We start from the raw sequence: 23,222 nt of genomic DNA on the forward strand, positions 1-23,222 counted from the left end.
CAAAAAGGGTTACAAACATCTTTAAATTTACATTTCTTAAGGGAAAAGTTAAGGCTAGTATTTAAATATTTATGGCTGTTCCACTTATTAAGGTACATTTATCTTGATTAGGCACTAACATGGATAATACTACCGATGTATTATTTTTGACTTTATAAGCAAAAAACCGACTGGTCATTTGCAGCTGCCTTTTTGGCATTGGTAAAACTTTTATATTTATATTATCATTTATAAGAAAACAGGCACCTTTAGGCTTGTACTTGAAGTGTTTACAAAATTGTTATTAAAATTAGTTTTGTTTTAGCTACTTCTGTCCTTTTTTCTTAGCTTTTTGTTTTTTCCTCTAATTGAGTAATATATATATATATATATATATATATATATATATATATATATATATATATATATATATATATATATATATATATATTACCCCAACCTATTGCAACAAATGTGATGTTAGTTACGATTGATTTAACTTCCTTATATACTAATATTGACCACAATAAAGGTATGGAAGCTGTGAAACACTTTTTAAATAAAAGACCTGGAAATTCAAAACCAAGCACTAACTTCATCATTTCTCTCATAAATTTTATATTATCTTCCAATTGTTTTCGATTTCAAAACAAATTTTATTTACAAAAGAAAGGAACAGCCATGGGTACCCGAATGGCCCCATCATACGCAAATCTTTTTATGGCAAAATTTGAACAAGATTTTCTACATTCTCAAACCTATAAACCTTTATTCTGGTCTAGATACATAGATGACATTTTTATGTTATGGACAGAGAGTAATGAAAAACTTTTAGATTTCTTAAACGCATTGAACTCCTTCGATAACAATTTAAAATTTAATTTGAAAATTTCAACAGAGTCAGTTACATTTCTGGATATTGACGTTTACATCAAGAAAGGTTACTTGAAACACAAAATTAATGTAAATCCTACTAACACTTTTCAATATCTACACTACAACAGTTGTCACCCTGTATATGTAAAAAGATAAATTCCTTGGTCAAAAGCTTGGTTACACGAGCAACCAAATTATGCAGTGAGAGTGAAGATCTTAAAAATTACGTTAGTAACATATATGATGCTTTTTTTAAAACGAGGATATCCTGAGAAGCTATTAAATGAAAAGCTACAGCTCAATGAAATTAACCTTAATAATAATTATGCCAAAAAGAAATATTATGATGAGCCTAAATTAATAACACAATATCATTCTAGTCTCTACAAAATTAACAACATTTTTAAAGTAGCTTACAAAATTCTTCAAAATTCTCCACTGACAGACTCATTTCTAAAAAGTATTCTACGTATTGTTTTTAAAAGACCTAATATCTTAAAGGACATTATATCGAAACCAAAATTACCAGCTGATTCTGATGTGGAAACTAAATTTAAAGGAGCACATCCATGTAATAAATCAAGATGCATGGTGTGCAATCAAATACAAGAGTCATCAAAATTCGAAAGTAGTTCAACTAAAAAAGTATACAAAATTATTGACAATTTGACATGTGATACACAAAATATAGTATATCAAATTCAGCGTAAACAACGTCCTAAAGACTACATCGGCTCTACAATAAATAATTTAAGAATAAGAATGACAGGTCACCGTTATGATTTTAAGCATAATGATGAATCAAAACCATTAGTCATTCATAGTAAAATACACAAAGAATATTTTGAAAATTTATATACAGTAAAACCAATACGATCAATAAAAAATAATTCAAACACATCAAAATTAAGAAATTTAGAACAAGCATGTCAAATTGTCACAAAATCTAAATTTCCCTATGAATTAAATCTTCGATCAATTTAATCATCTGAACACTCATCACATCTTTAAACCCACAGTCTGAACATAAAAATGTTTATCATTTCAAGAATATTATGCTTATTAATTTATTTATCTGTTTACATGTATGTTTTTGATTATTTTATATGTTTCGTTATGTTGTTTTGACCTGAAGAAGCGTAATGCGAAATATAGTTAATCAATAATATGTTGGCCTTTTTCTACATACATACATACATACATATATATATATATATATATATATATATATATATATATATATATATATATATATATATATATATATATATAAATTTAAAGGATATATATATATATATATATATATTCAGTATTCAGTATACATATATGCGTATAACATACGTATCATAACAATAGTAGAAAGCCAATCCTCACAAGCTAATGTTTTATCAGAAATACAAAAGAGTCAAAATAAAAATGTTTGTATCAATAAATTAACAAAGGTTCAAACCGGAAGGAAATTTTAATTGTAATATAAGTTAATGAATAATTTACACCTTAAAAAAATAAATCTATTTAATATACTTCGTCCTAAACGTACTGCTAAAATCAAATACCTGCATACCTTAATTATTAACATTATACGAGCAAAAAGGTCTCACGATTTAGAGGTTTCGACGTCTACATTTGCGGCAGCGTACGGCACAACGTGAAGGTACCGAAAATGACGAACAACGAGAATAACGATTATAACAACAAAGACGTCGCAAGGTTTTAGACCTTAATAATTATTTATCGAAAGATAAATGTGCCGTTACTGTAGGTGTGCAATATCACGCCCAAGGACCATTTGGAATGTTGTGTATCCATTGCGGTCCATTGCATCTCCAAGAGGGATATGTTCCTAATCGCATAAATATAAATTCTTTTGGTGACTGTTGTTTGCATTTGACAAATTTCAATGCAGCAACAAAAATTTTCAAATGAATTAGTACGTATATTTTAAAACCACCACCCCTATTTGTAAGAGTTCCACCTTAAATAAGAAAAATAACGCATCTTTTGCTCTAGCATTCTTTAATGCAGAACATGACAGAACAATAAATAGCCATGGCATTTATAGTTGTATCGTTTACGGACAAGTGTATTATTAAATGAATCCCAAAACACGATTTACCTAAAAAATACCGAGCGAAGCTTGATTTCCTGATATTTTACTACTTTTATCAGAATCTCAACAAAAAATCTCTAGCCAATTAATTTTGTTTAGATGCTTTTAAAATGAATATCATTACACATTTATACACATACTATATTTACTTTATAAGCAGGTGTCTATGAGTATAGGTTTAAGTAGAGTCTCTTGAATATTATTTATACCCTTTTGCTCGGTGAGAGAATCATAAGGTCAGTAGGACCTTTAGATTGGTGTCGACCTATTCCAAAGCATCGCTAAGATCTGCGATAGTTACTAAAATAAGTACCGTTTTCTCATCCTAACTCTCTCTACTTTACAGGACCATATTCTCGTAAGTTCATATATGGATATCGTCGAGCACCATTACATTCATCATTATCTGGAAATGTTTTCAATTTTGGATCTATATTAGCTTCGGTACCTATCTAATATACTTACGAAAAGAGTTAGTCAATGGTATTTCACTTTTATATATAATATATATTCCATCAAAAACACATTTCTTAAATAACGAAACAGGAGCTTGGAGGTGAACTAAGCAAGGTGGACCTATATTTTATACGAAATTAATTATCTGACAAATCATGCTGAAATTGGATAGAGTACTATTTATGGACACTGTGTATAGTAACTGGTTCTCCACTACCAAATCCAGTCCAAAACTCACGTCAAGTATTATTATATTGTCAGTTTACCAAACTGTTTACTAGTGCCTACGTTTCGTTTTGTCGTCTGCATTTTGTAGTACTGCCGTAATTATTTGCACTGTTACTAGAGGTTGTTGTTGTTGTTATATGTACTGATAGTGGCACACTGGCGATCGGTTCCGGTTGTGCATGTCGTGGAAAAATTTGAAACTGATGACCAGTCACGAAACACTTGTGACAGTGATAAAGAACTGTAAATTCTAGTGCTTGGCATGACTCGATAACAATTGATTATTAGGCTAGTGGAACTATTACTTTTCTGATATAAGCTACCCTATTAGTTAATCTTGTTATTAATCTTGCATGAAGAAACTAACATCTTGTTTGTTCATAGCACAAATTGTCCAATAAAAAAATAGATGTAAACAATAATCGTAGAAAATAATTCACACTTAGGTGAAAACGCATTTGCTTTGATTTTATCTAGGTAGAATGTGCAATTGTGACTTAAACTTTACTATAAATCATTGATACTAGCACAATTACTTTTGACATCCAGTAAATACCTGCAAATATCTATATAGAATCCTAGCCATGATTGTTAAAAATATTTTTTTGGTAATGAGTTTATTCCTTTTTAGTGATTGCTCAGATTTGGGCAATGAAGTCACCAAAGATGCCAATACACATATTGGTTGTGGATGTGGCCTTACAAGCAGAAATAACAAGTATGAAAATTCACACATATTTTTTATGAATTTAATTAGGCCCCAAAAAAATATGTGTGCTGTCCAAAAATCAACAAAACATAGGAGAGGTTCTAGAATGGCATTCATACCTGGAAATTCTTTTTATATGGGAACAAACAAACCAATCATTTTGGCAGATGGTGAAGGACCAGAGAGGGAAACGTCGATTTCAGACTTTTTTATAGATGTTTTTGAAGTCAGCAATAATCACTTTCAAGAATTCGTAATGGACAGTGGCTATGTAACTGAAGCTGAAAAGTTTGGAAATTCATTTGTTTTTGAACATTTAATAAGTGAGAAAACAAAAGCAACAATTAACCAAGCTGTGGCTGCAGCTCCCTGGTGGTTACCTGTCAATGGAGCTGATTGGAAGCATCCTGAAGGACTTGATTCAAATATTAAAGGTGGGTCTAGTTAAAATAACAAAATTACCTGAATAACCCATTTCCTCTACTGAAATTGCTGTATACCTAAAGTATTATGTGGTAAAATTGTTGTTAAAATGGGAAAATGTACACATTGAAGTTGTTATCTTTGAATCTTTGGGGAGACTTAAATAAGCAGCCTACAATCGTTATTCGGTTGTTTTATTGGACAGCATTAATTCAACTTAGATATGTACAAATCGTACACAGTAAGTTTTAATAAAATACAGAAACAAGAAGAATCTTGTATATTATAATTTAAAAAACTCAAATTTAACACTAACGTTACAAAACCAACTGTGGCCAAGTCTTGGATATCAAAGAAACCTTGCAATATTAATAACTTTCCCAGCTAGATATCAATGAGAAACCAATGCTGCTGTGAAATTGAGGAAAGAATTCTTTCCATGGGTTACCATGAGCCAAAACCATATGTTGAAGCCACTTAAACAAATCTCGCCACTTGTGATAAGTATCTCACATATTTTCCTCATTCATCGCCATTTTCAATCTCAAAACATTAAGTAGTTACACTTCTTGCTGTTTATTGCTTTCATTAAATTTACTATAACTAATAAGTTGAAATCACATGGTAAGTTAAATTAATCGTAATATTGAATTATTCCTTCAAATAATAACATCGAACCATTCGATAAAAAGAACCAAATAACGAGTGTACCCGAATCTTTTCATACTAAGGTACATTACTGAGGCTGTATTGCAAATAGTAGGGCTGTAGTGTAATAAGAGGCCACCACCACAATAAAATTGTATCTATGATTATCTAAACTATAGAAACAAAAATGTTGACATAAATTACATTATAGATATTATAATTTATAATATAATTCAGCTGTTTTAAATCTAAAATATTAATAATTTATTGATGAATAAAAAACTACCTACGATATGTATATCTATCGGTAATTATCATATTAACCGCTGGGGCGGAAAAATACGAGTTTTGCGTTCTTAACTTATTGGAATCGTCCTATATAAAAAAAAGTATAAGGTTTGATGGGGTGGAAATGAGAAATAACGAAGTTCTAGAAAATAAAAAATTAAATAACTTTCCAGTAATATCTCCATGTTCTACATCCACGTCTAGCGTCACGTGACCTTTTGTGGCCAATGATTGAACCTCGTGATGACGTCATCGGTTGCGCCGCCATCTTTGCAAACGTAAATGAGAAATTACAGAAATGAGCAGAATTTTGATCAAAATTAATAATGTTTTTCTTAATTTCGAGAAAAAAATAAATTACGAGTGCCTCCGGCCATCAGCGCGGGCTTCGGCAGCACCTTTGGTGCTGCCCCGCGCTGATGTCAATAAAAGAAAAACATCCCTCGAGATAGTACCTATCAGTAAAATATAAAATTCTAGAGGGGCTGATCAAAAATATAAATTGAAATGTAATGCAAAGGCAATTATGTAAAGTTTAAAAACTAAATAAATCATGAAAAACTCAAATATATAGATGGATATTAACAGAGAACACTTACCATTAGTGTGTTGGCGGATATAGCTAAACAGCAGCAACAAAAAAAGTGGTCTATCACAACGAAACGACACAGTCTCCCGGTTTAAAAACACCACTCGACCGCACGACGAACAAATACACTCATTTTTAAAAATGCCCTGTTCTATTAAAAAAGAGATAATTTCGTTTCGGTTAAAACGTAAGCTCTTTACGTGCCCTACGAAACACTCCGACACACACAATTCACTAGGGTTGGTTGAACTAGTGGATGGTTGATTCATCATTGTAAACTCACTCACTCAATCCGACCTACTGAACACGATATCTTGTGTAGAACTGACCTATGCCCCGGACAACTCAGATAACAGGTATGCTATCAGGCTGCTATCAGTCCCGGCCGCAGATAATATTCAAGTAAACAGATTATCCAGACACAGCACACAAACTGAACATTAAAACATTAGAAACTTTACCACTTATCAATATACCCCCTAAAATCATGTTATTTGTCATTTGCACCCCCTAGTACTATATATATTTTTTGTTCAGGAGGGAGGGTGAGCAGAATGCGTTGGTAACGTCAAATTCGTGATTTGCCGCCCCGGCGTTTAATCTTACTGGTACCTATCTATCAAATATAACAAAACAAAACAGTTTAACATTTAGTTACTTCTTACTGCTTTTAAGGATAAATGTGTGTGAATACATTAATTGTAAATAATTGTAATTAAAATGTTTTAATGATACGATTGCAGTAGTGGCCTCTTACTATACTGCAGCCAGTAGTAGAATTAAGGATCTTATATTTTAATTGACTGGAAAGAACAACCATAGTGAATATTTTGTCTTAAAGTCTTCTTCAGGAATACTATTGATGTCATTTACTAAAATGGAATTAGGCCTCACATTTCCATTATAAATCCAGCAGTGTGGGCTGGTGGCAGTACCTTAAGTAGCCTATGAACAAAATAACATCCCTCAAGATAGCATCTTTCAGGTAACATAAATGCGCATTACAGAATGACATTACAAATGAATCCAGCCAGCAGTGCAGCTAGTAGCAGAACCATCATTAATCATTGACACATAATCAAAAGCAGACTGACTGTCCAGATTAATCTGTGACCTTGACATTGAGCCCACCACCACAATCGAATTAGGGTATCAAATTATTGATTATAAATACCTGAACTATCAAATACAAAAGCATTATAATTAAAATTTATTTTAAGTCGAATTATTTTTATGGTATCTGAGTAATGGGCATAAGTACAATAGCAATTTATATGTTATTTGTTTCACAAGCTGTCAGACATGTTTATCCTTCTAATAACTAAAAGTTACACTGCTGGTTTGTTTGTTACATTATGTAAGTATAAATCATAACTTAGATCGTTTTCATTCAGTATTAAATGATTACGTTTTAGATATATAAACAGCTGAATTATACTGTAATTTTAATTACCTATAACGTAATTCAATTTGACATTTTGTTTTTGATAGTTTAGATAATTATGAATATCGATGATTTGATCATAGTGATGGCCGCTGATTATACTGCAGCTGATATATGTGTTAAAAGTAATGACGATTTTTAAAGACAGCAGAGTTATGTATCCTGTTTATCATCGTTGACAAATGTAGGCTAAATCAAGATTCATAAAAAAATGTATTGAGCCCATTTTTACTAGTCTATCAGGAAAACAAGTTAAAGATTGAATTCTAAATATGAATAATATATTAATTTATCTTTTAATTAAATTTATTGTAATGGCGTGTGAAAATAAATAAGCATTTGTAGTAGACTTTATTTATTTACGCATTAAAATTTCTTTGAATACTTACTTGTGTGAAAAACTTACAATATTAGGTTACCAATTTTCATTAATTTAGAAATAGTAAATTGTAAAGAGAACAAATAAATATGCTGTTTTTTTAATACAGTATAAAACAAGATAATTCAGTTTTGAATTTGATCTAAAGCCTAAAAGTTACAACATGCATTTATAGGCTTCTTGTGGATGTATGAACTCGCCTGGCATTTGAGACTGAAATAGTTTTGTAGACTTGCTAAAGGCTAACTGATATTGCCAAAAAGTCATTGTTGGCATTTCTTTACATAAACTGTAACATTGCCAGACGACCAGAGGGAAACATTTTGAACACCTACTTTGAAATTAGTTCACTCAAATGTATTACCACACACTGTTAACTTGTAACTGGTACATTATTAGTTATTTATTATGTACAGTGTATTAAACATTTTTAAAACTTTAAACAACAATTTCTTTCAAATGGATCAACCTTTTTAACGCCGGTTTGTGGTATTATTTTCAGTTCAGTTAGACCTTTAAAATGATGTACAATTCAACGTAACCTGTCATTAAAGATTTTCTTTGTACCCCCGACGGGCCGTCACTTAAAGGTACATCTGATCACCACGTACTCTGAAAAATAGATTACTAGTAACCATATGCTGTTATGAAGATGTGGTTGTGACATCTCTTGTCATTTAAAAATTGTATATAGATATATATAATTAGCCACTACGAAATTTAATTGGATCAGTGTTTAGCGGAGTCTCTCCCACCAGTTGATGAAATTAGATATCTGTCTTTGTGTAGTTAATGATAATTATCAAACGAGTTAACTTGGACGGTTAACATTTTCTGTGAAATTCTACATCTACATCGAAATTGAAAATAGTCACACATCAGTCCATTGAGAGTTGCTCTCCAGACCAGGATGTTGTTTACTGCGAGGCGAATAGAAGCCCCCAGGTTAAGTGTGGATAAAAGAGACCATAATTTTTAACATTCCTGAAACTCTATGAACGCACAAATCATTAAAATACGGAGAAAACGTTATTATTGTTAATATTTGCAGATCGAATGAACCATCCCGTGGTCCATGTCTCGTGGAATGATGCCGTAGCATTCTGTGAGTGGGCGGGCAAGAGGCTGCCAACTGAGGCAGAATGGGAGTTTGCTTGCCGTGGAAACCTCCAAGGACGACTCTTTCCCTGGGGCAATAACGCTTTGCCAAGAGGAGAACACAGGCACGTATGTTGGTTCGATTATCACAACAAATGTTAGTGGTTTTTGGACCAATTTTCATAGTGTGTTATCTCTTATATAGAACTTTATTCAAATGCCATTAATTTACTATGTCTTCATAAATAGATAAAGAAGTTTCTACCCCAAAGGAAAATCTATTTGGACTAATACAGACTTAAATATCAATGTATCATAAAAATATATTACACTATTTGTGTTGAAAGTGATGTGTGGAACATTGCATTCTGCCCCTTGGACTTTCAGTGTCTGTCCTTGTCAATCATGCATTATACAAAGTTAGATATTATAACTGTATAGTTTTCTCAGCATGCTTTCCTCTTAGTATTTTTAATTAATATGTACATAATAAGTTATAAAATGAGGCTGAGTTCATATTCACTCAAATGCTGTACAGAAAGTTATGCAATGTATCCAAAAATATTTTAACACATCTCATGTTTCACAAAATAATTATTAATTATTTAGTTCTCTATCAGTTACAATTAGTAATTAAATATATTTAGTTAATGTGTTGATAGAGTAACTTCATCATCAATACAATATAAGAACCCCTTATCTATACAAGATTAATTACTCGTCATTGATATTTATCAGCTGATTGAAACATCAAAGTAATCTTAATATATAGAAGTGAACTGCTTAAAATCCATCTGAATTTCCAGTCTACTGATGCAGAGATAACAGCAGAACTGTAGATGTTTGTGGCTGAACAATTGAAAATCAATCTGATATTGTAGTGTAAAAGCTGAGAGCAAATTTGCACTGCATATGCACACAACCTGGATTTTGCTCAAGATTGAAAGAGGAATTTTTCCTAAGAAGGAAATTGAGGAGCCTTGCTAGTTTTGGTGGAGGTCAAAATTGGAGGGTGCCGAAAAGGGTTAAAAATATGAAATGATAATTCTGTTCTCAAGTTCTATTTATCCTAACTTGATACACTTAAAATCAACCGTCATAGACTTAAATAATAATAAGTCTAGATAAAGAGACTGAATGTGACCACTTACGGTCTTTATGGTTAGCTGATGATAATTTAACATTTATTTGTGTGTCTGATGAATGATTTTAAGTGTGTCGAATTAAAAACGATAAGATCTGAGAAAAAAGTTATCATTTCATCCTTTTGATAACCCTCCTGCATCAAACATCCACCAAAACTAGTGCAGTTTTGATGGCTAATTGCGACAAATTCCTTTATTGATTTAAAGAAAACCCATGGTGTATGCTTATACCATTCAAATTGCCTCTCGGCTCCTGAACTATGATGATTAGTGGATTGAAAATAAATGCCTTTGGGTATATTTAAGCGTGTAGAAATACAGTCGGGTGTATTTCTAAATTCCACAAAAGGCATAGAGTGTAAGATATCTCACTTGCTACGAAATATGTATATACAGGGTGGTGTCCCGTAACTCTGGACAAAGGAATACCACGTTATTGCTCAGTTCAAGACAAACACGTTTTACAATATGAACATGGTCTCCGATGCTAAGTTTTCCATCTGTCTGTATGTATGTGTTTTTTATTAAAAATTAATATTTATAATAGATTAAATTATACCAAATTTGGCTCAAAAAAGATTTTGATAATAAGACTAGTTACAGAAAAAATTGTACTATCTTAGATATTTTCAAAACGGTGGCCATTAAAATTATTTAACTTTAAATATCTTAAAAACCAGCAGTTTTTCTCAAGAATTACAAGAATAATTTTTTCAGATAATTTTATCACAAATCTAATAACACTGAAATGATTTAAATCGAATAATAAATATGATTTGGAGCAGATTTACTGTAACAAGACATGACCCACATTCAGGTTCTCAGCGAATAGCAAACAATACAAAAGTGAATAAATGGAGAAAATCCCGTTACATATTATATTTTATTTATTATTCATAATATTTTTATTTTCTACTAATTTTCCATTTCCTAATTAGTTTTCTATGTGGAATATATTTCTAATAAAAACATAAAAATTCAGTATAAGTTCTAATTTGTAGCTTGTTTTCAGGGTTTTCACTAAATATTTGTATTTTCACATTATTTTATTTGCCACTAATTTTTTTTAGAAAATTATAAACTCTGTGCCTCTTAAACATTATATCTTTATAGCTATGGTTACATATATATTGTTATTTTGTAATATGGTATTCTCTTCACAGTATACAAATATTTTGTTTGGAATTTTATATTATTTCTAATGTATGCACAAAATACTTAGTCTACTGTTAACAATTTTTGTAACTTATTCATTTTTATACCAAATGTATTACAGACATTCCAATGGTATTTCTATTGAAAACTAAGTACATATTCTTTTTCTGTTTAATATTCTACACATTTTGACTACTTGGAATTTTCTTAGAAGTTTTTTTTTACAGTTGATAAGTGATCAAAGTTACAATTTGGTAAAAGAGAATGTTTCCCGGTTCTTATTCTTCTCATGACAACATGTAATAAAACATAAACATTTGTAAATTGTAGTAGCTGTTTCTGGAACTACATTTTATGAGAAAAAATGATGTGCTACAATGTATGTATTAAACAGGTTTAATATTTTGTACTAAATTGTTTTAAAAAGACACAACATGCACAAAAACCGGACCCCATCTAAGAGATGGGCTGCAGTGCTGGGGTTAATCTGACTCTCTATGAGATTTTGCCGAGTATTACTAAAGCCTATCACTCAAGGTGATATCTCAAAGATTTGAAATTTTGAATTAATTTTTGTTATACATGATCAAAGTGGGTCTGATAATACATATCCTTCTATGTGGTTTGGCTAAACGTTACCGAAACCTATCATCCAGGTACGTGACAACATTCTCTTCTGTCTGTTTATCTGTCTGACTGTTCATATATATCCCAAGAACAAATTGAGCCATTGACGAAATTTTACTTTGAAATTTATTTCAGCAAAGACAACATCGAATCATTGATTGTGCATATCCCTCCAGAAGTTGTCTTATTCTATCCTTACATATGCCTGTTATTTCATGCCGCACACATTTTGTGGGACATTCTTCTATCTTTTATTGTTAAACGATATGTGTTTATTTAGAATGTACCTTTCAACTATGCGATTTTTAGGTCTAGTTTTGACATTGCTGATATTTTATCTTCACAAATTCGTTGTAGTTCAGAACAGATAAATCATCTTTATGTTTCTTATAACGATAAATCAAGTTTCATGGTGGTACCTGGAAATATGATCCGTTATGTGTTATTTACGAAGTGCTTAATATTAGGTTACCAATCAGTTATCTTAAGTAATTTTTTGTTTTTTATTAGACAGTAAATTAAAATACATCAATTATTTTATTATTTCTTCAACAAATATTTGTAAAGGACAAATTTCAATAAAAGTATACAGCTACAAGTTTTTAGATATTAATTTATATGATTGAGATTTTATTTTATATTAAATACTATTTTGGTTGCCAAAGAACATATTTAATTTTATTGATATCTTGCCTCTGTTACAGGATGAATATCTGGCAGGGTCAGTTCCCTGAGGAAAACACAGCAGATGATGGCTTCTTGTCCACTGCTCCTATAGACAGGTTCGCCAACAACAGTTACGGACTGCATAACATGGTGGGCAATGTGTGGGAATGGGTGGCAGATTGGTGGACTACCCACCATTCATCTCACCATCAGACAGACCCGGTCAGTAGCCACTTTGTCTTTGCTATCACTAAAAAGCCATTTTTTCAAAATAAATGGCTGACTGGTTTTGTAAAAAATTAATTATTTGTAATGTTTGAACGTGAATGAATGTGATGAACTGTTTTTAGTCTTTTATAACTGAGGTCAGCTATCCTTCCTCCTGCCATTTCACATCATATATTGGTTGGCCATTTCTTAGCATAATGTAAGATATATTGATAAATGATTTATGTTGATAAATAAACACTTCTATTGGCCTATAGGAAAGAATTGGAAGAAGATTGCAGGCAGTGTCATAGTAAAGAAATATGTTTAGGGATGTACATAGTTTTGGTTTTGTTACATAACTTTTTTCAAAGTTTTAATTTAAATATGCACCCTCAATTTGTGTATTGTTAATAATATAGTGAACATACTTTAGTCACTTAACTTTTCTTTATTTCTAGATGTTTTTTAAAGTAAAACCTGTAAAAGTTAAAAATTTTAAAGTTTCAACCTCCCTCCCAGAAGGAATCTTTGGTTACAGAAGAACTGGTTAACGTGATTGATGACAAGTTCTAGGAAAACCACAAGTTTACAATTAGTGGAATTTCCTCAAATCTCACGATCACTAATTCATGAAATTGTTACTGAAAAACTGAAATTTCGCAAACTTTGCTCATGTTGGGTACCAAAGATTCTTACTGAGCAACACAAAACAAAACGGATGGGTAGTGCACTTCAGTTTTTGACGCGTTATGATGAAGGCAGCGAAGAATTTCTGACACAGATAGTCACAGGAGATGAAACTTTGATTTCTTACGACACCCCTGAAAGTAGTCGGCAATCAATGGAATGGAGGCACACTTCATCCCCAGCAAAGGTTAAGGTGAAACAAATCTTGACACCTCGAAAACTGATGTGCACAGTGTTCTGGGACTGGAAAGGCATCTTACTCATTGATTTGTTACCGCGTGGTCATACAATCAGAGCAGATGTTTATTGTGAGACACTAAGGAAATTACGCCGAGGATTGCTGTCCAAAGATGTTGTTTTTCTTCACGACAATGCACGACCACACACTGCAAATGTGATGAAACACCTCCTACAAAGATCTGGCTGGGACGTGTTTGACCATCCACCATACAGCCCTGACCTCGCTCCTAGTGACTTTCATCTGTTCTTACATCTCAAGTTGTTCCTTGGCAGTCAATACTTCAACAACGACGAAGAACTGACAGAAAATGTTTCCAACTGGTTGAAGACACAGCAGGTATAACAAAACTTGTGCCACGCTATGACAAATGCCTGCAAAATTTTGGTGGATATGTGGAAAAGTAGTTGAGGAGATGTAGATTTTTGTGTAATAAATAATTTTTTTGTATCTGTACACACTTTTAATTGTATTCCCAAATGGAACTTACTTTCTGGACCTACCTCGTATTAATACTTGTTCTTTATTTACATGTGATATTTTACCAGCTTAATGTAATAGCATTAAAACATGAGTTCCAAAATCCTGAATGACGTTTGCTAATAAGATAGTGTAATAGACTTTCCTCTTAGTGCAACGTCTGAAATCTGATGCTCTCACAGACTTAATTCATGGAATCTGGAGTCAAGAAGAGATTTTTAAAAAGTTGGCGACAAAGAAGCTCGAAACGAATTCTTTACAACATTGTTTCAACATCAGCGGCACCTAAACTACAAAATATTGTGTGATCCAGGTGAAGAAGCATTCTCATTTTCTCATCAGGTATACAACTGAGTGCTCTACGATGTTTTTGACACGATCCCAAACATTAACCTTGAATCAATCCTTCCCACCATAGTAACGTTGTGTTTAATATACTTGTTGAAATTTGCATTTTCTTAAATTTTATAATTGAATACACATCAAATTACAATCATGGAGCACCATTTATTTTGAACCTAAATTTACCATTTAAAGTAATAAAGTATAGTCAAGTTAATATCACCTATGAGGACTGAGCAAAGGTTTAGAATTCATCCTTCAGCATATCAACATTATTATTTTAAATAATATAAAATTTAGAAATTATAACAGGTTTGATAAAGTTACACAGTATTTTTTTACTTATTTATCAATAATAGTTTTAGTGAAACTAAAAAAATCTGGTGAGAAATATGAAGATTGTACCTATAATTGAAAATTATTGTGGACGTGGACCTCCAACCATCATATGAACAGGCATCTGCGGGCACTTGTTGACTTTACTCTTGAGATCTCCACATTCGCTGGAAGAGGTCCACAAGTTGCTGGGACAATTGAGGAAAACCTCTCTGGAGAGGCATTTCTTGAATTCTGCAGCCCCACTCTTACACTCAAGGCTCTGGTCAATGTCACCCTGGTAGGAGCCGAGGCACTTGTTGAGAGCAGTGGAAATGATGGGGCTGAAGTCCTTGTCAGTTGTCGCAAAATACTTCATGACAGCAGGTCTGTCCAGAGTTTTGTCTGAGGTGAGGAGTCCACTCTCTGAGAATATGCATTCTCCAAGACAGGCGTGAGAACGTTTCATTGCAGGATCCTGCATTGGTGCTCCTGTAGGAGGTGGGCCAGACGGTCTGGGAGGTGGAGGAAACTTCTGTATGCACTTATCTGCAGATGTTTTCATCCCTTCTGGGATTATGTTGGCGAACTTACAGCAGTCGTAGGGATGAACTTGCTTGTCTCCTGGCTTCGGCATGCAATCATCTTGCGCTGTGGCCCACCCTAACAAAGCTACTGTTACAACAATCACAGACTGCATTGTCGCTGTTTGTAGTATTTGGATGTCACTGTTTGATTATATACTGGAACTGAAGGTCTTGGCCAGTGATTGACGACAGCAGGAAGTGCCGAATCATTCCATTAAATTTAGTTTCCGCCTGATGGAACGGTGACAAAATGATTATTCGACCTTGACAATTCCCTGAGAAATACTATAGTTAGATTGTTCCATAGAGTAGACATAATCACACTTTATTTCCATGACTTGTTGACAAGTGATTCTGTTACAGGAAATTTGTACATTCTCGTTTTTATTGAAAAAAAAACTAAACTATTATGATCATTTTTATGATTGTTAATGATGTCAGACTGTTAATTTTTTTACTTAAATATAGTTGAACTAACATTTTTATTTAAATTAATAAAATTCACACTTAACATGAATACTTATGTTTTTTAATATACAAGATGAAGATTTGGTATATAAGGTAATAATTCATCTTCCCATTTAATTGCAATATTACCTAATGTCAATTATTTACATTACCAATTCATTGCAAAGTGAAGATTAAAATCAAATATAAGGGCTAAGAGCAATACAAAATGTGGTAATAAATAAAAACTGAATTATGTTTCAAATTAGTGTTTTGGTTAAAAAAAATACTAAAATTTTAAATCTACAGTCTTATTTAAAATGGAATTATCAAAAAAGGTCAGTACAGGCTTCATTTTTGTTGTAAGTAAGCCATAATCAATTTTGTAGTTCATCACAAAATACTTTTGCTTTTTACTCAGTTGGCGAGTTCATGGAGCACAGTTGGGATTGATATTTGCGGCGGTGTTGCAATCCTGGGGGTTGATCCCACGAATTATGAATTTTGTATGTGTATGAATGTGTGCCTGCGTGCAACTGTATGGAAAGTCGAGTGAATGGATTTAGTTTTTAAGATGAATACCGTAAAAAATTGGTATTATTGACTATTGCAATACAATGTAATATATATTGTCAACACAATAAAATATATTCTATTCTATTCTATCAATCAATGTTTTCTAGAGTTTTTTTGGAAAACAGGTTCAAAATGTGAATTCAGAATATTACATGATAACTATTAGCTGTCCATACCTAAATTTGAATACACTTATTTTGATAAAAAAAGAGGTTGAGGTTCTAAGTGGAAATGTAAAATTCTAATTCTTTTATGTGATCCATCCACTTCCTGCGTAGTTACTCAATAAATATCAACCATTCTTACTAATTTACTGCTTTGAATGCCTATGTTCATCAGGGTTATCAGTTCTCAAACTTTGAAGCCCAGGGTCAAGAACCGGTGTACATAATATAAGCACATAACCTAGTTTTTCATGAAACAATATAGGAATTACCTCTAAGAAAAAGAAATCTATTGTCAACCATACTAGTTTTGGAAGGTATCAGAAGGGTGACAAATATGAAGCAATAATTAATTTCTTAGAAATGTTTTCAACATCAGTCAAAAACAATAATGTTGATTTTTGGTCTATTTTATTTCATTGACTGACTGTGATTTAACTTTAATTTACTTGTCTGACTGTTGGTTTTATGTATGTTATGCTAAAAAAACTATGTGTAAATAGCATTTTTGTATATCTTTTTATTTTATTTTTTCCAGATATATGACAAGTATAAGAAGATATATTCCAGTAGCATTTCTTCAACAACCACTAACCATACGAATCTCAGAAATATTGACCTACACTAATCATTAACTTATTAATAACACTTTTCTTGAATTAATTAAACAAGGAGTTACCAGTAGTCAACTAACCAGGATTTATCCCAATTGCAGCCTGATATTTTGAAGGAATTTAAATAAAGATACTAGCATTAGGGCCAAATATTTGACTGAGCATCACTATACATCTTTATGACTAATTGAGTGAACCAATTATGTTCCTAGTCTCCCAGATAAGGGTTAAAGCTCTTATCACTTTGTAATTAAATTTATTTCTTATCTGCAGAAGAGTCTACCTCCTTGTTCTTATCATGACAACCATGAAATTTTCCATTTCATTTTTATACTGTGAGGATTACGCCCTAACTGTCTCTCAGTTATATCTAGATTTAAGCCATGTGTGTAACAACTTGCTCCAAGAGCTCTCCTAATTGACCCACAGAACTGGGAAGGTATCATGTTGCAGTATATTTTATGATCCTTACAGTAATATATGACATAAAGTGGTTTATAATTAAAAACATTTTAATTGAATTTTTTTTTCAAAAGTACATAATTTAAAATGTTTCTAAAATCTCTATGAGTATTTAGTACTGTTGTAAATCACACAGTGAAATATAAATATGGGATGATAATGGGTGCATTGTTAAAAAAATGTCTTACACTCATTTTTCATAAGTGAACCATTAATTTTAATTAATTTTTTATTTGAGGTTTTCCAAAAAGTGCATACCTTAAATAAAGTACAATATTAATTTGATATAGGATGGCCCAGCTACATTAACTTAACTAAAGTGATGTTTCCTACTATAACAATATGTTAACCTTCCCTTCAATTTACATACTGGAAACTCTTCTCCTTTTTCATAAAACCCTTAATATTTCTCTCTATTCCAACTGAGTTATCTATCTACTGAAAAATAACATAATATACCTCCATGGAGAACTCCTTCTTCCAAAAACAGGTCTTGTAAAATTCAATAAAACTCTTCAATATTATGCTACCTTCTTTAATGTTCTGAATTCACATATTATGTAAGTTGAAAAGAGTTTTAAAATTACAGTAGAGCTCCAATTCTATTGGTGCAGGAGGTGTTCAGATAATCGATTTTTTGCATAATTGAGCATTACTTCAAAAAGTTCAATTTTGTTGAGATTAGTGGGGTAAGAGGGGCACAAATAAAATACGTTATTGGGCTAGATATACATACTATAATACCTTTTAATAACACACTAGAGAAAAATGAGTGCAGTATATCCGTGTGTGTACACATATAAAGTAGGAATTGCACATACAGTATATAACTTTTTTGTTTAATAACATTAATGATTTTAATAATATTACATTATTACATTTAATAATATTACAAAATTAACCTAAAAATATAGTAGAACATGTTCGTTCGCTTAAGCTTTTAGATTGTGTTTTGCCACCAGTCTGTAAGCGTTTCAAAAACAGCAGCTAAGCTTGATTCACTTGCACCTTGTTTAATCAGTCTATAATTTTAAGGTTGTCAGAAAAAGACTAAGCACAACACTTTTAAATTGCTAGGTGTCCCACAGCACAACAAACAACAGCAATTGACAGTAAAAAAAAAAAAACACTGATATCACAAAATCAGATTACAAGTGAGGTCAGGTGTACAAGTGGACATGAAACAGTAAAACAATTAGACAGCTGTGCCACATGCACTCCTACCAGCCGCTTGTATTTACTGTCTGACCACTTGAGTAATGTGATTGTGACAGGAATTTTGAATTTACACTACCATGTGAAGCGCTTTAGGATCATCAGCGCTCAACTGTAAATCTAATCAGAGAGCAATATTATTGTATTCAGTTTGATTTTAATGATTGTAGAAGTTTGTTTTAATCTGATTCTGTTGCATACAATTATTTATAAGTTACACTTGTTAAAGGTCTTAATGGTTGCTTTAATAATTTTTTTAATAACGATTGCCTGTTACTTTTTTTTTTTTTTTTTTTTGACAAAAGTAGAATTTGAATCTTTGAACTGCATGAGTTTTGCAGGGAAGAAATAGCGGTGTACCAGAACATTTTAAATAATTGTAATCACCTGTTGGTTTTTAATGCCAAACAAGAACAAAGGTGTAGAGAATAGTTATCGGAAACAGATTAAGGGTTGTTTCCTGTGGAAGTGGAAGGAGGATAACCATCATCATGCTGATTAAGTATGTAGTGCTAAGTCTAAAATCTGCTTGTACAGTAACCAGTTCAGTACTTGCTTGTACTGGCAACACCAAAATGTACATACTTGTTTGGTGCTGAACATCCGTGACAGTATTTATAAGAAACTCTCGGTGCTTAAAAATATCATTTTCTGGCTGTATAATGATTTGAGCTACACTACAGTGCGAAGAATGATTTTTGCTTTTCAATATTATAACACTAATAATAAAAGTATTATTATAATAAAAGTATATTAGAAGTATTGATTTTGTAAAACTGTTTTACCAAAAGTTATATAACAAACTTTTCTCCTGAGTGTAATTTTATTCATTTGAGTATTGAACCTAGTCCTGTGCTTAGTGATGCCGGTGATGTACTGGTCACAATGTGATTACTATGAATTGGAAGGGTTATATTATTTAATTGTAAACATACAATAATGGGCAAACAAAGAAATATCTAACTGCGGTTCGTTTTACCTTATTTTGTCTGTTTAATGTTAACATGTTCTGTATGAACAATCAATGTAAGGGGCTTAGCATTGAGTACAGAAACAGTAGTGAATTTCAAAATGTATAATTTGTTTCAGACTGGTCCAGTATCAGGGACGGATAAAGTGAAGAAGGGAGGTTCGTACCTGTGTCACCATAGCTATTGCTACCGGCACCGCTGTGCCGCCCGGTCTCAGAACACACCAGACAGCTCAGCTGGCAACTTGGGCTTCCGCTGCGCTGCTGATGTCCACAGATAACAATGACACACACAAGCTGTCATTACAAATCACACAATTTTGTAAAGAATTCTAATTGTTTATTTTCATACACAATCATTTGGTTTTTACTACAAACCTCTCCTGTCAACTTCATTATTTTTCCAATAGATTATTTTTTTAAAACTATGAACAACAATTTTTCTAAATGTTTCCAAGAAACAGTTAAAATATTCTGAAATATAATTTAATTAATTTCTTTTCAGTTAGTGACATAAATCAAAAGCATAAAATTAGTGATCTTAACAATTGCATGTTTTATTCTAAAAATTTGTATGTGAATAATTTACTTTTATACAATTATACAACTACATTGAGAAGCTTTTGAGCTCATAAATTTGAACACAGCTATTTGATATGATTTATTTACATCATTTTTGTCTGTACAAATATGTCTTTACTTTTAATAATGTATTGTTTTGCATAAAAAGACAATATAATATATATTTAGTATATTACTTTTTTAAACTTGTTTTATTCCATGACCCATTGAATCAAATAAAAACAGAACTCAATCACCAGACCATTTTAGATAGATTTAGAAGACTGGGATTTCCCTAGACAGTCATGGTTTTGAGCTCGTGTCGGGGGTTTAACAACCTGGGAAAAATACTGTTAACTAAGGATATATTGCAACGGACCATGGGGTGCACAGAGCTGGTTATAGTTGTTTCGTGCCGTTGCACGTGTTATCTTTGTCTTACAACCAGTAGTTTATTTATTTACATAATATCCTCAGTTTTACAGTGAGACGTGACATGAAAACAAGTGCATAATTATGGTTCCTAAAGGGTAGTGTGTGTTTAATGATAAACTGAAAATGGATTACAAATTTTTTTAAGGGTTGAACCTAGTGCCGAATGCGTGCAGAGTTTAACATGTAATTCAGTTTTCTGTGGAACGTTTTATGCTTCATAATTTTCCTTATAAAGTTTATATTCCCTCACCAACCATAGAGTCCGGGGTATATTTATGAAAACTTCACTTACCGGTCTAAACGCAGCTTAATATTGTCACCAGTCTACAAACTGACCGCCGGACGAATCTATCACTCATGTCAGTTTTCGTTGTCACAGCGGCATTGGCTAGACAACGGCTGTTAAAAATTCTGTCAGTTCTCCGATCAACTATTCTTCTGAATAATTTCATCGCACACGTGACTATCGGTCGGACATTATTTCTGTATTTTCAATATGTAATTTTTGAAATAGCATGGTATTCTTAGGTTTGTTCCCCCAAAACGTCAATGTTAAAAGTAGAGTTTAGATGAAAGTATTTGGTTTATTTGTTGGTTGTACCGAAACGCACTTGTGTACTCCAAAATTGTTGTCTCGTACCGAGAGTTTGTTCACCGCAGACCTTTGACTTGCAGTGCTGAACTGGAGTCTGCCCCCACGTTAGAGCTGTGTTGGTAATTTTTAATTCTCTTTATTTTCCAAATTGGATACATGTATTTTCCAAACATCACAGAACGGACAGTTATTAGGTATACACGATGTTATGTCGACACATCAAAAGACACAGGGATAAAAACTAAAGAGCTTAAGATAGGTGGTAGTAATGAATCGTTACACAATTTCTTGCATATTGCTGAACCACAGGAGCTTGGTGGCATTTTAATGCATTTACAGCTAGTGTCGATAAACTTTCAACTTTCCACTTGGTGTAAAGGTTCAATAGAGTAATACTGTAATTTATTTGATTTGAAAATGTACTAAAGAATCGGAAAAACTGGGTAGTCAAAGAGAGAGATTTTGAGTGGCCACCCTATTTCAATGCAATTTCCAAATACACAGACATGTAAAAGTGCAAGAGTCAATGTCAAACTATACGGATTTGTAAAATGAATCATCAAAATAATTGAACATTTTTAATATCATTGTTTTTTATGTTCACTATAGAATTATTTTTGAAAAAAATGTCATAACCAAACCATGAAATAACTTAAGGAATGCAGAGTTGTTAATAAATAAATACTAAACACATATGTGAAAGAAACGGCCAAATACAAAATAATTTAATCGTAAAAAGTGAGGGCTCTGTGGTGTAATGGTAGCACATTCACCCGGCAAGTGAGAGATCCGCGTTCGAGTCCAGGCACAAGTACATTTTGTGATTCAATGTTTATTGAAATTATATATCCTAATTCAAATGGATTTGTAAGTACCGGAAGATTCTTCCAAAATGCAATTGGAAAATTTAGAACACGTGTTATCAAATAGTCACTAAGTCAAAATTACATTTTCGTTTAAATAAGAAATTATCTGTTAAAAATAGTTTTTATAATGTTACTCCTAAAAAAATGTATAGTCTATTATCTTGTTCTGAATGTACAATTCAAAAACAGCAAAATTGTTTAAATCTTTTTTAATTTTAAGTTGTTAGAACGCAATTTTTGTAATTTATAATCTCAATCTTAATATAAGGCCACTTCCCTAAGTTTTTTATAATATACCAAGAAGTTTTAAATTACACTATAAATTTAAATTTGAACATTTCAGCTGATATTAAAAATTAATTGCATGTTTACTTTTATTCTTTGTTTGTACACATTTCTATATCCTATTTGAGAACGACATTATGCCGAAATATTAAAGGATTGTACATATAAGAATAAAAGAAAAAGACCTTGTTTCTTTTTATAATAGTTCTTCTTGGAAAGTTTGGCACTAAATTCCAATCGCATTGCTCTGTCATCATACTAAATAAAAGTACTTGGTTACTAAAGGTACTTGGTTGATCTTCTTTCATGTAATTGCTCAAATGTAGTATTAGTGTGAATATTATTGATAATCT

The 23,222-nt window shown here is 31.9% G+C and overlaps 2 protein-coding genes across 4 annotated transcripts; one reads left to right on the plus strand and one right to left on the minus strand.

The window, feature by feature from the left end:
• The first annotated feature begins 3,204 nt into the window (after window positions 1-3,204).
• LOC124354134 (formylglycine-generating enzyme) lies at window positions 3,205-20,881 on the plus strand. 3 transcript variants are annotated; one of them, XM_046804373.1, is made up of 5 exons: window positions 3,205-3,323; window positions 4,281-4,792; window positions 9,181-9,352; window positions 12,859-13,042; window positions 20,247-20,881. In XM_046804373.1, exons 2-5 carry the CDS (start codon window positions 4,393-4,395, stop codon window positions 20,406-20,408), a joined length of 918 nt encoding a protein of 305 aa, XP_046660329.1. In that variant the 5' UTR covers window positions 3,205-3,323; window positions 4,281-4,392; the 3' UTR covers window positions 20,409-20,881. The 3 variants fall into 3 exon arrangements, with proteins under 3 accessions (XP_046660329.1, XP_046660328.1, XP_046660330.1); XM_046804372.1 differs by lacking the exon at window positions 3,205-3,323 and having other exon boundaries at window positions 3,648-4,792; window positions 20,247-20,420; window positions 20,491-20,881; XM_046804374.1 differs by lacking the exon at window positions 3,205-3,323 and adding an exon at window positions 3,770-3,892.
• LOC124354135 (general odorant-binding protein 67-like) lies at window positions 15,035-15,792 on the minus strand. Its single transcript, XM_046804375.1, has one exon. The coding sequence runs from the start codon at window positions 15,790-15,792 to the stop codon at window positions 15,196-15,198; it is 597 nt and encodes a 198-aa protein (XP_046660331.1). The 3' UTR covers window positions 15,035-15,195.
• Window positions 20,882-23,222: the final 2,341 nt, after the last annotated feature.

This window comes from Homalodisca vitripennis, chromosome 2 (assembly GCF_021130785.1).
Source record: "Homalodisca vitripennis isolate AUS2020 chromosome 2, UT_GWSS_2.1, whole genome shotgun sequence".
Taxonomy (NCBI): Eukaryota; Metazoa; Arthropoda; class Insecta; order Hemiptera; family Cicadellidae; genus Homalodisca; species Homalodisca vitripennis.

Bases quoted from the DNA above. Each gene is read 5' to 3' on its own strand.
- LOC124354135 (XM_046804375.1), bottom strand. From the start codon at position 15,792: ATGCAGTCTGTGATTGTTGTAACAGTAGCTTTGTTAGGGTGGGCCACA.
- LOC124354134 (XM_046804372.1), top strand. From the start codon at position 4,234: ATGATTGTTAAAAATATTTTTTTGGTAATGAGTTTATTCCTTTTTAGT. The intron at 9,353-12,858 runs GCACGTATGTTG...CCTCTGTTACAG, and splicing joins TTGCCAAGAGGAGAACACAG to GATGAATATCTGGCAGGGTC. The intron at 13,043-20,246 runs GTCAGTAGCCAC...AATTTGTTTCAG, and splicing joins CTCACCATCAGACAGACCCG to ACTGGTCCAGTATCAGGGAC.